The sequence below is a fragment of the Salmo salar genome, chromosome 13 (genome assembly GCF_965601325.2).
Source record: "Salmo salar chromosome 13, fSalSal1, whole genome shotgun sequence".
NCBI classification, from domain to species: domain Eukaryota; kingdom Metazoa; phylum Chordata; class Actinopteri; order Salmoniformes; family Salmonidae; genus Salmo; species Salmo salar.
This window is the reverse complement of record NC_138303.1, coordinates 9,356,385-9,371,658: the sequence shown is the minus strand read 5'-3', so window position 1 is coordinate 9,371,658 and position 15,274 is coordinate 9,356,385. Positions and strand designations below refer to the sequence as shown.

Here is a 15,274-nt window from a genome sequence, read left to right as displayed (position 1 = left end):
AAAATCAACACATATTGCCCAACGTTTGTAGAACAACTAAAGTTACATTAAATTAAGCATATAGGAGGACCTATTTCTTTGTTAAGTGCACAATACCGAATATCCGAATGTGCGCACTCCCTCAAATTGTTTGGAGAAAATATTTATATTTTATTCAGCTTTGTTCAATTGTATTCTTCATACTATAAAATAATGCCATGGAATTCTAAGCAAATCTTGTCTGCTAAATGAATTAGTGTAGCCCCACAGCCATATGGCATAGCCAGATCAATACCTAACATAAGGACAACTCAGAGTATGCTATTCTGTTCTTCTGAAATAGACTACATTTTCTTCATATCATGTTTCTTTAGACCTGTCTAAATAAAATGATGGATTTATTGTGAAGGTGTAGGCTATATTCAAATGGATTTATTAGACTTTTTAAAAATGTAGATGTTCCAAAGATCTGCGCCAGTGGCTTGTGGAAGCCAGGAGATGCTAAATGTGTTTATGTTAATTAACGGTCAATTACTATGAGACCGACAGTTATTTGCTTGACAGGAAGACTGAAAGGGAAGAAGGACCTCTAGCTCTTCTGTGACACACACAGAACGTGGGACTGCAGGGTAGATGACAAAACAGTTTCTGGATGCAGTCATGACTCATTAACACAGTCATACAGGATGCATTACAGCTGTTCATTTTTAGCATGGCCTCTGCAGCAGTACCATAGATAGAAATTGGTTGGGGCCATTACATTTACATAATTTAGCAGGAGCAAGATCCCAGAAATGTTCCATATGCACAAAAATAAAAATAAAAATTCTCTAAAATGTGGCGCAAAGAAATTTGTTTACATCCTTATTAGTCAGCATTTGTCCTTTGCCAAGATAATTCATCCACTTGACAGGTGTGGCATATCAAGAACCTGATTAAACAGCGTGATCATTACACAGGTGCACTTTGTGCTGGGGACAATAAAAGGCCACTCTAAAATGTGTAGTTTTGTCACACAACACAGTGTCAAGTTGAGGGAGTGTGCAATTTGCACGCCGACTGCTGGAATGTCCACCAGAGCTGTTGCCAGAAAAATTAACGTTCATTTCTCTACCATAAACTCCAACCTCCTTTCAGAAAATTTGGGAGTATGTCCAACCGGCCTCACAACCGCAGCCCAGGACCTCCGCATCCGGCTTCTTCACCTGCGGGATCTGTAACTCAGTAACTGTTGCGGATGTATTTTTGTTTAGTGTGATAAAGGCAATAATATAGGTGACTGTGACAAGGGTAATAATATAGGTGACTGTGATAAGGGTAATAATATAGGTGACTGTGATAAAAGCAATAATATAGATGACTGTGATAAGGGTAATAATATAGGTGACTGTGATAAGGGTAATAATATAGGTGACTGTGATAAAAGCAATAATATAGATGACTGTGATAAGGGTAATAATATAGGTGACTGTGATAAGGGTAATAATATAGGTGACTGTAATAAGGGTAATAATATAGGTGACTGTGATAAGGGTAATAAAAAAGGTGACTGTGATAAGGTGTAATAATATAGGTGACTGTGATAAGGTGTAATAATATAGGTGACTGTGATAAGGTGTAATAATATAGATGACTGTGATAAGGGTAATAATATAGGTGACTGTGATAAGGATAATAATATAGGTGACTGTGATAAGGGGTAATAAGGGTAATATTATAGGTGACTGTGATAAGGGGTAATAGTTGACTGTGATAAAGGGTAATAATAGAGGTGACTGTGTTAAGGGTAATATTATAGGTGACTGTATAAGGGTAATAATATAGGTGACTGTGATAAGGGTAATAAGGGTAATAAGGGGTAATATTATAGGTGACTGTGATAAGGGGTAATAATATAGGTAACTGTGACAAGGGTAATAATATAGGTGACTGTGATAAGGGTAATAAGGGGTAATATTATAGGTGACTGTGATAAGGGGTAATAATATAGGTAACTGTGACAAGGGTAATAATATAGGTGACTGTGATAAGGGTAATAATATAGGTGACTGTAATAAGGGTAATAAAATAGGTGACTGTGATAAGGGGTAATAAGGGGTAATATTATAGGTGACTGTGATAAGGGTAATAATATAGGTGACTGTGATAAGGGGTAATATTATAGGTGACTGTGATAAGGGGTAATAATATAGGTGACTGTGATACGGGTAATAATATAGGTGACTGTGATAAGGGTAATATTATAGGTGACTGTAATAAGGGTAATAAAATAGGTGAGTGTGATAAGGATAATAATATAGGTGACTGTGATAAGGGTAATATTATAGGTGACTGTAATAAGGGTAATAAAATAGGTGACTGTGATAAGGGGTAATATTATAGGTGACTGTGATAAGGGTAATAATATAGGTGACTGTGATAAGGGGTAATATTATAGGTGACTGTGATAAGGGGTAATAATATAGGTGACTGTGATACGGGTAATAATATAGGTGACTGTGATAAGGGTAATATTATAGGTGACTGTAATAAGGGTAATAAAATAGGTGAGTGTGATAAGGATAATAATATAGGTGACTGTGATAAGGGTAATATTATAGGTGACTGTAATAAGGGTAATAAAATAGGTGACTGTGATAAGGGGTAATATTATAGGTGACTGTGATAAGGGGTAATAAAATAGGTGACTGTGATAAGGGGTAATATTATAGGTGACTGTGATACGGGTAATAATATAGGTGACTGTGATAAGGGTAATATTATAGGTGACTGTAATAAGGGTAATAAAATAGGTGAGTGTGATAAGGATAATAATATAGGTGACTGTGATAAGGGTAATATTATAGGTGACTGTAATAAGGGTAATAAAATAGGTGACTGTGATAAGGGGTAATATTATAGGTGACTGTGATAAGGGGTAATAAAATAGGTGACTGTGATAAGGGGTAATATTATAGGTGACTGTGATAAGGGTAATAATATAGGTGACTCTGATAAGGGTAATAATATAGGTGACTGTGATAAGGGTAATAAGGTTAATAATATAGGTGACTGTGATAAGGGTAATAATATAGGTGAGTGTGATAAGGTGTAATAATATAGGTGACTGTAACAAGGGGTAATAATATAGGTGACTGTGATAAGGTGTAATAATATAGGTGACTGTGATAAGGGGTAATAATATAGGTGACTCTGATAAGGGTAATAAGGGTAATAATATAGGTGACTGTGATAAGGGTAATAATATAGATGACTGTGATAAGGGGTAATACTATAGGTGACTGTGATAAGGGTAATAAGGGTAAAAATATAGGTGACTGTGATAAGTGTAAAAATATAGGTGACTGTGATAAGGGTAATAATATAGGTGACTGTGATAAGGGGTAATAATATAGGTGACTCTGATAAGGGGTAATAATATAGGTGACTGTGATAAGGGTAATAAGGGTAAAAATATAGGTGACTGTGATAAGGGTAATAAGGGTAATAATATAGGTGACTGTGATAATGGTAATAATATAGGTGACTGTGATAAGGGTAATAATATAGGTGACTTTGATAAGGGGTAATAATATAGGTGACTCTGATAAGGGGTAATAATATAGGTGACTGTGATAATGGTAATAATATAGGTGACTGTGATAAGGGTAATAATATAGGTGACTTTGATAAGGGGTAATAATATAGGTGACTGTGATAAGAGTAATGATATAGTGGACTGTGATAAGTGTAATAATATAGGGGACTGTGATAAGGGTAATAATATAGGTGACTGTGATACGGTGTAATAATATAGGTGACTGTGACAAGGGGTAATAATATAGGTGACTCTGATAAGGGTAATAATATAGGTGACTGTGATAAGGGTAATAAGGGTAATAATATAGGTGACTGTGATAAGGGTAATAATATAGATGACTGTGATAAGGGGTAATAATATAGGTGACTGTGATAAGGGTAATAAGGGTAAGAATATAGGTGACTGTGATAAGGGTAATAAGGGTAATAATATAGGTGACTGTGATAAGGGGTAATAATATAGGTGACTGTGATAAGGTGTAATAATATAGATGACTGTGATAAGGGGTAATAATATAGGTGACTGTGATATATATATCACCTATATTATATACATACATACATACATACATACATACATACATACATACATACATACATACATACATACATACATACATACATACATACATACATACATACATACACACCTATATTATTACCTTTATTACCTTTATATGTGATGTGATGTATAGACACTATTGACAGTATGTGGATAGAATACATAGTATATCTGTAGAATACATGGATAGATTATGTAGTATATCTGTAGAATACATGGATAGAATATGTAGTATATCTGTAGAATACATGGATAGAATATGTAGTATATCTGTAGAATACATGGATAGAATATGTAGTATATCTGTAGAATACATGGATAGAATGTGTAGTATATCTGTAGAATACATGGATAAAATATGTAGTATATCTGTTGAATACCAGTGTTCCATTACTAAAGGGACCAGTGTTCCATTACTAAAGGGACCAGTGTTCCATTACTAAAGGGACCAGTGTTCCATTACTAAAGGGACCAGTGTTCCATTACTAAAGGGACCAGTGTTCCATTACTAAAGGGACCAGTGTTCCATTATTAAAGGGACCAGTGTTCCATTATTAAAGGGACCAGTGTTCCATGTCTATGTACAGTGGGCAGCAGCCTATGTACAGGGATGAGTAACCGGGTGGTAGCCGGCTAATGACAGTGACTAAGTTCAGGGTACTGTCCGTATACACACCAGCCAGCTGGTCTGCGCATGCTCCGAAGATGCGGATAGGGATGCTGTCTGGGCCGACAACGGATAGGGGATAGGGATGCTGTCTGGGCCGTTAACATGCTTAAAGGTCTTACTCACTTCGGCCACGGAGAACGAGAGCTCACAGTCCTCGGGAACGACATGGTGCATATAGCCGTCGAAGCACAGTGACATATGCCTCAATGAGGTCAAATTTGTGACTTATTTGAGGTGTGGCTTTCAGTTAATTATTTTTGGCCACCCATCCCATGATAGTGAATGTCATTACAGTGCACTGCTAGCTATGACTTCTATCTGATGGTGTTTACATGTTTAGGTAAAAAGACAAATAATGTCCTGTTTGGAACACTGACAAGTAAAGAGCATCTGATTGGGTGGGCCAAGGCTCCCCAGTGGGTGGGCCCAGGCTTGCCTACACGACTCCTCTGCAGTCTACACTACTACCCGGTTAAAGCAGGAATCTCATAAAACAGAGCGGGATCATTTGAGTGAACAGTTTGTGGTACGACAACGTGTGAATATTCCCAGTTTAATAGTGTGAGGAAGCAACACATTACTAAACGTGATACAATGAATCAACATAGTGTGAAGGGAATGAGTTGTACTGTACCTGATGTGAACGCTCTCTCCATAGGGCAACACTGAGAACACCGCAAACAGAGAACGCTTGGCACAGATCAACACGATCCTGGAGAGACATCAGCCACGTCAGAGACGGATGAAGGGAGAGAGAGAAACAGACAGACAGATAGAGTAAGAGAACAACAGAGATATTTCATCTAAAACATTTGATTGTGCAATAACATTTACACGTGTAGGTCTATTTCATGTGAATATAGCACCACTGAATCGACTTGAAAGGAGAAAAAAAAACTCCTATGACTAGGTTTGATGTAAACAAGGACGTTGTGTGTTGTGGAAACATTGCTCTGACTATTAACCTAGACACCTCCACAATGACCCTAGTTGGACCAGTATCATCTGGAGAATCAGCTAACGTTACAGTCCTGCTTCATAAAACAGTGTTTCCTCTCAACCAGTCTTTTACGAGGGGACATACACAGTCCTACACACACAGTAGGCACCTATGCCATTACCCTAGTTGGACCAGTATCAGCTGGAGGACCAGACGTGGCTAACAAATAACGTTACACAGTCCTGCATCATAACGAAGTTACTATTAGCCTACAGCTAACATTATCAAAGAGGATGTAAGCAAAAAATGCTAATCTCAGTAGCATTTGAGGTGACACCAGTGGTGGAAAAAGTACTAAATTGTCATACTTGAGTAAAAGTAAAGATACCTTAATAGAAAATTACTTTAAAAAGTATGACTCAGTTCCCACCATCTTGCGTATATCCCACCATCTTTAACGTTACACAGAACTGCTTCATAACTAACTAAGATACTGACTGTGACTTTCTAACTAAGATACTGACTGTGTCTTTCTAACTAAGATACTGACTGTGTCTTTCTAACTAAGATACTGACTGTGTCTTTCTAACTAAGATACTGACTGTGTCTTTCTAACTAAGATACTGACTGTGTCTTTCTAACTAAGATACTGACTGTGTCTATAAGATACTGACTGGTTTCCAATCAGAGGCAGCTGTCCATCGTTGTCTCTGATTGGGAACCATACTTAGGCAGCCCTTTTTCCCTCCTTGAGTTGTGGGATCTTGTTTTTGTGTAGCTGCCTTTGAGCAGCCCCAGAACATCACGTTTCTTTCTGTTTATCCTGTTTATTGTTTTGTTCGGTTTCACTTCCAAATAAAGGATGTGGAATTACCGGCCCGCTGCGCCTTGGCTTATTTATGACAGGGAGTTTGAGGACAGTGATCGTGACACTAAGATACTGATTGTGTCTTTCTAATTAAGATACTGACTGTGTCTTTCTAATTAAGATACTGACTGTGTCTTTATAACTAAGATACTGACTGTGTCTTTCTAACTAAGATACTGATTGTGTCTTTCTAACTAAGATACTGACTGTGTCTTTCTAACTAAGATACTGACTGTGTCTTTCTAACTAAGATACTGACTGTGTCTTTCTAACTAAGATACTGACTGTGTCTTTCTAACTAAGATACTGACTGTGTCTTTCTAACTAAGATACTGACTGTGTCTTTCTAACTAAGATACTGACTGTGTCTTTCTAACTAAGATACTGACTGTGTCTTTCTAACTAAGATACTGACTGTGTCTTTCTAACTAAGATACTGACTGTGTCTTTCTAATTAAGATACTGACTGTGTCTTTATAACTAAGATACTGACTGTGTCTTTATAACTAAGATACTGACTGTGTCTTTATAACTAAGATACTGACTGTGTCTTTCTAATTAAGATACTGACTGTGTCTTTCTAACTAAGATACTGTGTCTTTCTAACTAAGATACTGACTGTGTCTTTCTAACTAAGATACTGACTGTGTCTTTCTAACTAAGATACTGACTGTGTCTTTCTAACTAAGATACTGACTGTGTCTTTCTAACTAAGATACTGACTGTGTCTTTCTAACTAAGATAATTAATGTGTCTTTCTAACTAAGATACTGACTGTGTCTTTCTAACTAAGATACTGACTGTGTCTTTCTAATTAAGATACTGACTGTGTCTTTCTAATTAAGATACTGACTGTGTCTTTATAACTAAGATACTGACTGTGTCTTTCTAACTAAGATACTGACTGTGTCTTTCTAACTAAGATACTGACTGTGTCTTTCTAACTAAGATACTGACTGTGTCTTTCTTGAACTGCGCTGTTGGTTAAGGGCTTGTTAAGTCAGCATTTCACGGTAAGTTCTACTACACCTGTTGTATTCAGCATTTCACGGTAAGGTACCTGTTGTATTCAGCATTTCACTGTAAGGTACCTGTTGTATTCAGCATTTCACGGTAAGGTACCTGTTGTATTCAGAATTTCACTGTAAGGTACCTGTTGTATTCAGCATTTCACTGTAAGGTACCTGTTGTATTCAGCATTTCACGGTAAGGTACCTGTTGTATTCAGAATTTCACTGTAAGGTACCTGTTGTATTCAGCATTTCACGGTAAGGTACCTGTTGTATTCAGCATTCCACGGTAAGGTACCTGTTGTATTCAGCATTTCACGGTAAGGTACCTGTTGTATTCAGAATTTCACTGTAAGGTACCTGTTGTATTCAGCATTTCACGGTAAGGTACGTGTTGTATTCAGCATTTCACGGTAAGGTACCTGTTGTATTCAGCATTTCATGGCAAGGTCTACACCTGTTGTATTCAGCATTTCACTGTAAGGCACCTGTTGTATTCAGCATTTCACAGTAAGGTCTACTACACCTGTTGTGTTCAGTATTTCACAGTAAGGTCTACTACACCTGTTGTGTTCAGTATTTCACAGTAAGGTCTACTACACCTGTTGTATTCAGCATTTCACAGTAAGGTCTACACCTTTGTATTCAGCATTTCACTGTAAGGTACCTGTTGTATTCGGCGCATGTGACAAATAATGTTTTATTAGATTTTGTCCCAAATGGAACCATATTCCCATATAGCTCAGGTCAAAAGCAGTACGCTATATAGGATCATGGTGCCATTTGGGAAGCAACCACTGTCTTTTGCCAACAGCCAACAGCCAACAGGTAACAGCTAACGTTACACTGTGCTACTCTATAAGGCTGAGTCTTTCTGTTTCACCTATCTTTTAATGAGGGGAAGTTAAGGAGACTATCATTTAAAGAGAGAAAATGTTCACAACAGCAACAACAACTTCTCTCACAGTGGGGAGAAAAAAAGTAAAGTTGTGCTTTAGTCATTATTCTCAGAACCAGAGCTGCTATAGATATACACAGTCATGACATTACTAGGACCGTGTCCCAAAATGGAGCGGAATCCCCTGTACAGTGTACTTCTTTTGACCCCTCTGGAACTGCTTCTATCTACGTCCCAATGGTAGCCTATTCCCTAAGGGCCCTGGTCAAAAGTAGTGCCCTATTTAGGGAACCTGGTTCCATTTAGGATGCAGCATAACTCACTATCTCAAGTGGAAAAACCAACTCTGAGCCAGGCCCAGTATGCATGGGAACGAGTCAACTGAAAAAAACAACTCTGACCCAGGCTGTCATAAACGTCGTATTGAGTGGACCAAAATGCAGCGGGTATGTGAATGCTCATCTTCTTCTACAAAACACGGAAAGAAAACAACGACGAAAAACAGTCCTGTAAGGTACTATGACTATACATGGAAACAACCACCCACAAAACACAAGCTGAAAACCCCTACTTAAATATGGCCTCCAATTAGAGTCAACGAAGAACAGCTGCCTCCAATTGAAGGCCAAACCAAAACCCTGAACATAGAAATAGAACTAGAAATACAAACATAGAAATACATGACATAGAACAGTACCCCAAAATCCCAACAACACAAAACAAACACACCCCTGCCACGTCCTGACCATACTACAATAACAAAATGACCCCTTTACTGGTCAGGACGTGACCCAGGCCCAGCATACATGGGAAAGAGTCAACTGGAAAAACCAACTCTGACCCAGTATGCACGGGAAAGAGTCAATTGGAAAAACCAACTCTGACCCAGGCCCAGTATGCACGGGAAAGTGTCAACTGGAAAAGTGAAACAATGCCAGTGATTCCTGGTGCTTTATAATGCGCCTAGAGTAAACATGTTCACTCCTTTTCTGGAGAAGAGCCAGATCTGGGTTCTCACGGCTCGTTTATTCACTTTGGCTTGCAGCTTGAATAGTATTGAGTCAAAGAACAGCTTTAATGCTCAAGAAAAGATGGAGTCATAGTACTACTGAAGGGGCAGAGCAGGCAGGTGGTCTTCCTATCTTTTGTGGGAACATCCTATGGTGCCATGGCATTGTAAATACTGTCCCACCAATGACTAACTCCAAGACTAATGACCAAAGGGGTCCTTCTCCCTCTCGCTCTCTCTCTCTCTCACACAGTCACTTTGTCAAAATATATATATACACAGTGCCTTCAGAAAAGTATTCAGACCCCTTGACTTTTACCACATTTTGTTATGTTACAACCTTATTCTAAAGTTCTTTAAATACATGTTAATCCTCAGCAATCTACACACAAAGCGAAAAACAGGTTTTTAGAAATGTTTGGAAATGTATTTAAAAAAAAATACAAAACAGTATATACCTTATCTACGTAAGTATTCAGACCCTTTTGCTATGAGACTTGATATTGAGCTCAGGTGCATCCTGTTTCCATTGATCATCCTTGAGATGTTTCTACAACTTGATTGGAGTCCACCTGTTGTAAATTCAGTTGATTGGACATGATTTGGAAAGGCACACATCTGTCTATATAAAGGTCCCACAGTGGACAGTACATGTCAGAGCAAAAACCAAGCAATGAGGTCGAAGGAGCTCCGAGACAGGATTGTGTCGAGGCACAGATCTGGGGAAGGGTACTAAAACATTTCTACAGCATTGAAGGTCTCCAAGAACACAGTGGTGTCCATCATTCTTAAACGGAAGAAGTTTGGAACCAAGACTCTTCCTAGATCTGGCAGCCTGGCCAAACTGAGCAATCGGTGGAGAAGGGCCTTGGTCAGGAAGGTGACCAAGAACCCGATGGTCACACTGACAGAGCTCTAGAGTTCCTCTGTGGAGATGGGAGACCCTTCCAGAAAGACAACAATCTCTGCAGCACACCACCAATCAGGCCTTTATGGTAGTGTGACCAGATGGAAGCAACTCCTCAGTAAAAAGCACATGACAGCCTGCTTGGAGTTTGCCAAAAGGCACCTAAAGACTCTCAGACCATGAGAAACAAGATTCTCTGGTCTGATGAAACCAAGTTTCAACTCTGGCCTGAATGCAAAGCGTCACGTCTGGAGGAAACCTGGCACCATCCCTATGGTGAAGCATGGTGGTGGCAGCATCATGCTATGGGGATGTTTTTCAGCGTCAGGGACTGGGATACTAGTCAGGATTGAGGCAAAGATGAATGGAGCATAGTACAGAGAGATCCTTGATGAAAACCTGCTCCAGAGCGCTCAGGACCTCAGACTGTGGCAAAGGTTCAACTTCCAACAGGACAACGACCCTAAGCACTGTTGGATTCGACATTTTGAACATTGAGATATTAAAGACATGGTAGATCAGACGCATAGTATATTAAGGAGTGAGATCTGTAGAAAGACAGAGTGGCTGTGAAATGTGCTGGGTGGATGGGAGGAGATCAAAGGATTGCTTTAGGGGAGACAGATGTTCATCTGTGGACTATTAGAAGGAGGGGGTGAGGTCAGATCCCCTGAAGGGAGTAATAAAGGTTTACTACCCTTTAACTGTGGAACCATGAGATACAAGGATTGGAGAGAAGGAGAAGTGTCTTATGGGGGATATATATATACCTGTGATGGTGAGAAATGTTGGGTTGTCTGAATTACAGCTGTACAGAACCTCTGGGAAGAATTAAACTTGGTTAAAGCTTCTCTAGTGTCCGTGAGTTATTTACTCTGAAAAATAAGAACCTAACAGCACACTGCCAAGACAACGCAGGAGTGGTTTCAGGACAAGTCTCTGAATGTCCTTGAGTGGCCCAGCCAGAGCCCGGACTTGAACCCGATTCGAACATCTCCGGAGAGACCTGAAAAATAGCTATGCAGCGACGCTCCCCATCCAACCTGACAGAGCTTGAGAAAATCTGACTGTAATGTAAACAAAATGTGGAAAAAGTCAAAAAGGTCTGAATACTTTCCGAATGCACTGCATACTAGCCATCATTGCTAGTAGCGTGCAGCACCATCACCGATCTGTCTCCTCCTGCGAACTCCTTCCTCACCACCCGTCCTAGACAGCATAGATAATCTATGTGATTTATTCATTCATTTATAGTACAGCTTTGCCTCTTCCTCTGTGATCCAGAAATACTTTTAAGAAATTATGAGTACCGGTATTTTTGTGGTATTTTTTTTGTCTGAGCATAGCTAACAAAGACCAGGCAACCTCTTCCTCCTCACATTACCAAAATCCTTCCTGCCGTGTTTGATTGACAGGTTTAACACAACCAAAAACGCAAGGAGGAAAACGAAATAGCAAAATTAAGCATTGCGATTGATTAATCGAATCTGATTGATCATTTTGAATTTTGACAGTCTTAAACCACACAGAGTATGTCAAATAATTGTCAATTACCAACTGAGAATAATTGTTCTTTTTTGTCACAACAAGGAAATGAAAAGTTAAATATTAAGCATTAACATTCGATGTTTAAATGTGTCAGCGTTGTACTGGATAGTATCATGGAAATGAAATAATAAAACACATTTTGCTATGTCTTTTTCAAATTGGCAGGCGTTACGTTAAGTCAATCATGAAAATTATAATGCAATGTATTACTTTGAATGAGAATTTTGTCACAAAAAAACCCGACGATTTTCCATTTAGGAAAAGGAATTGCAGCAAACATCATATTTATCATTTACCCATTGGAATTTAAGACTGAATTAAGTCATTCATAGATTTCCATAGGGTTGTGGGTCGAAAACTGAAATTTTTATTTCAGTTCGCTACCTGAATTGACTGAACTGAAATGGAATTGATCCCAACGCTGCCGGGACGAGCCTTCCCTGTGGATCAGTTGGTAGAGCATGGTGTTTGCAACGCCAGGGTTGTGGGTTCGATTCCCACGGGGGGCCAGTACAAAAAAAAAAAAAAATATATATATATATATATATAAAAAATGTATGAAATGTGTATTCACTACTGTTAGTCGCTCTGGATAAGAGCATCTGCTAAATGACTAAAATGTAAATGTAAAATGGAACGTGAGAGGCATAGCAACGAACTACTCTAAGAATTGTGTTCTGTTGATTGGGAGTGTGGGAACCACTTATGAGTCCATATTTTGTTTTGTTCAAGCCAAGCAATGACATGCCAGGCAGTGTATAACAGTGACAGGATACTCGTAAGTCTCTTTAAAACCATAATAATAGCCTGCAGCAGTGACTAAACACCTCCCTCTGCAACTGGATCCTGGACTTCCTGACAGGACGTCCCCAGGTGATAAGGGTAGGTAACGACACATCTGCCACGCTGATCCTCAACACAGGGGGCCCCTCAGGGGTGCGTGCTCAGTACCCTCCTGTATAATTAAGTTTGCTGACGAAAACAACGGTGTTAGGCCCGATCACCGACGACGACGACCCACTAGGCTGATTTAATAGTAGACCCAGCAGTAGAACAGAGCGAGGTAACAGGTGATCATATAGGTCCTCTGTCTGAAGGGTTAGCCAGGTAACTAGTGGATTCACGCTTTACTATGCTTCCCGTGACCTGACCTGAGAAACCAAAGTCAAAACGAGAAAGACATTCAGCATCTCTGGGACCAAAGGATGTGTTTTTTTTTCTTTAGTATTAACATGGATGTACAGGTTAACTGTCAACATTATGGAAACAGCTGAGTAAATGAGGGATACAAAAGTGTATTGAAGGAAGGCGCTTCTACACATGCGTGTTTCTGAGATAATTAATCAATTAACATCCCATAATGCTTATTGTCATGTATAAAATGCTAGACAGGCCATTATTTTTGGCCATAGAGTGCCAAACCAATGGCGTTCCAGACACTAGTAGAATCTATGCCAAGGTGCATTGAAGCTGTTCTGGTTGGTGATGGCCCAACGCCCTATAAAGACACTTCATGTTGGTGTTTCCTTTATTTTGGCAGTTGCATGCATATTCCTCATTGGTATTAAAGGCCTACTGTGTGATAGTTACAGTAGACTTTGATCATGTCAATGAATGGTATTGCAGCGTATATAAGGCCTAGTCCTCATCAAAACCCTGAACTGGATCTTTGTTCAAGCACCTCTGGGTTGGACAGAAGGCACAGAGACAGTGTATTTTAAAGGATAAAGGACACTGTCGCCATTTCTTCCTCCAAACACAGGAAGTTCTGTGGGAGAAGGAGGAAATGCTTCAGGAAGGGCAGCCTCGAGGAGTAGGGCTCTTGAAATGAGTATGTTCACACCTGCTGCCTTGCGTGTCGTACTGTCTCATGTTCTTGATGAAGTGGACCTTCTTCACAGGGCGAGGTCTGGGAGAGCCCGACAGGTTCCGAGTCCGACTGTAGGGGGGAGGAAGGGGGAGTGGGGGAGGGATGAGGGGGAGGGAAGCAAGAGAGAGGGGAGGAGGGAGGCAAGAGAGAGGGAAGGAGGGAGAAAGAGAGAGAGAGAGAGAGAGGGAAGGAGGGAGAGAGAGGGAAGGAGGGAGAAAGCGAGAGGGAAGGATGGAGAGAGAGAGAGAGAGAGAGAGGGAAGGAGGGAGAGAGAGGGAAGGAGGGAGAAAGAGAGGGAAGGAGGGTGAAAGAGAGAGGGAAGGAGGGAGAAAGAGAGAGGGAAGGAGGGAGGCAAGAGAGAGGGAAGGAGGGAGAAAGAGAGAGGGAAGGAGGGAGGCAAGAGAGAGGGAAGGAGGGAGAAAGAGAGAGGGAAGGAGGGAGGCAAGAGAGAGGGAAGGAGGGAGGGAGAAAGAGAGAGGGAAGGAGGGAGGGAGAAAGAGAGAGGGAAGGAGGGAGGGAGAAAGAGAGAGGGAAGGAGGGAGGGAGAAAGAGAGAGGGAAGGAGGGAGGGAAGAGAGAGGGAAGGAGGGAGGCAAGAGAGAGGGAAGGAGGGAGAGAGAGAGAGAGAGGGAAGGAGGGAGAGAGAGGGAAGGAGGGAGAGAGAGGGAAGGAGGGAGAGAGAGGGAAGGAGGGAGGCCAAGAGAGAGGGAAGGATGGAGAGAGAGAGAGAAAGAGGGAAGGAGGGAGGGAGAAAGAGTGAGGGAAGGAGGGAGGCAAGAGAGAGAGAGAGAGGGAAGGAGGGAGGGAGGGAGAGAGAGGGAAGGAGGGAGGGAGAGAGAGGGAAGGAGGGAGAAAGAGAGAGGGACAGAGGGAGGCAAGAGAGAGGGAAGGATGGATGGAGAGAGAGAGAGAGAGAGAGGGAAGGAGGGAGAAAGAGAGAGGGAAGGAGGGAGGCAAGAGAGAGGGAAGGAGGGAGGCAAGAGAGAGTGAAGGATGGAGAGAGAGAGAGAGTGAAGGAGGGAGAAAGAGAGAGAGTGAAGGAGGGAGAAAGAGAGAGGGAAGGAGGGTGAAAGAGAGAGGGAAGGAGGGAGGCAAGAGAGAGGGAAGGAGGGAGAGAGAGAGAGGGAAGGAGGGAGAGAGAGAGAGAGAGGGAAGGAGGGAGAGAGAGAGAGAAGTACAGTTAGTCATGAAACACAGACACAAGCGACTCCCCAGTTTCCAGTCCCAACAGTCACCAATCATCATAGTAAACAAAAACTGCTAATGACAGTGGCTGAATCCAAGCCTTTGTTACTGTGATGAAACGCATGCAGCGATCAGGGAGCAGTCAACCAGTGATCACTGTCTGGGGTCTGTCACTTTCACCTTTCCCACCTTTATTATTCCACCATAGATCTTGCTCCTCTCTCTTTGGTCACAAATCTGTTTTCATTCC

General features: G+C 40.8%; 2 protein-coding genes across 2 annotated transcripts in view; both read right to left on the bottom strand.

Moving 5' to 3' along the window:
- The window catches only part of cables2b (Cdk5 and Abl enzyme substrate 2b), a 79,285-nt gene that overhangs the window by 36,649 nt on the left and 27,362 nt on the right, over positions 1-15,274 (bottom strand). The window contains exons 2-3 of the mRNA XM_045692864.2: positions 13,814-13,909; positions 5,425-5,502 (exon numbers count right to left, since the gene is read on the bottom strand). Of these exons, the coding sequence (XP_045548820.2) occupies positions 5,425-5,502; positions 13,814-13,909 (174 nt within the window). The remainder of the gene's footprint in view (positions 1-5,424; positions 5,503-13,813; positions 13,910-15,274) is intronic.
- The window catches only part of rps21 (ribosomal protein S21), a 92,896-nt gene that overhangs the window by 72,705 nt on the left and 4,917 nt on the right, over positions 1-15,274 (bottom strand). The gene's annotated exons all lie outside the window — the stretch shown is intronic.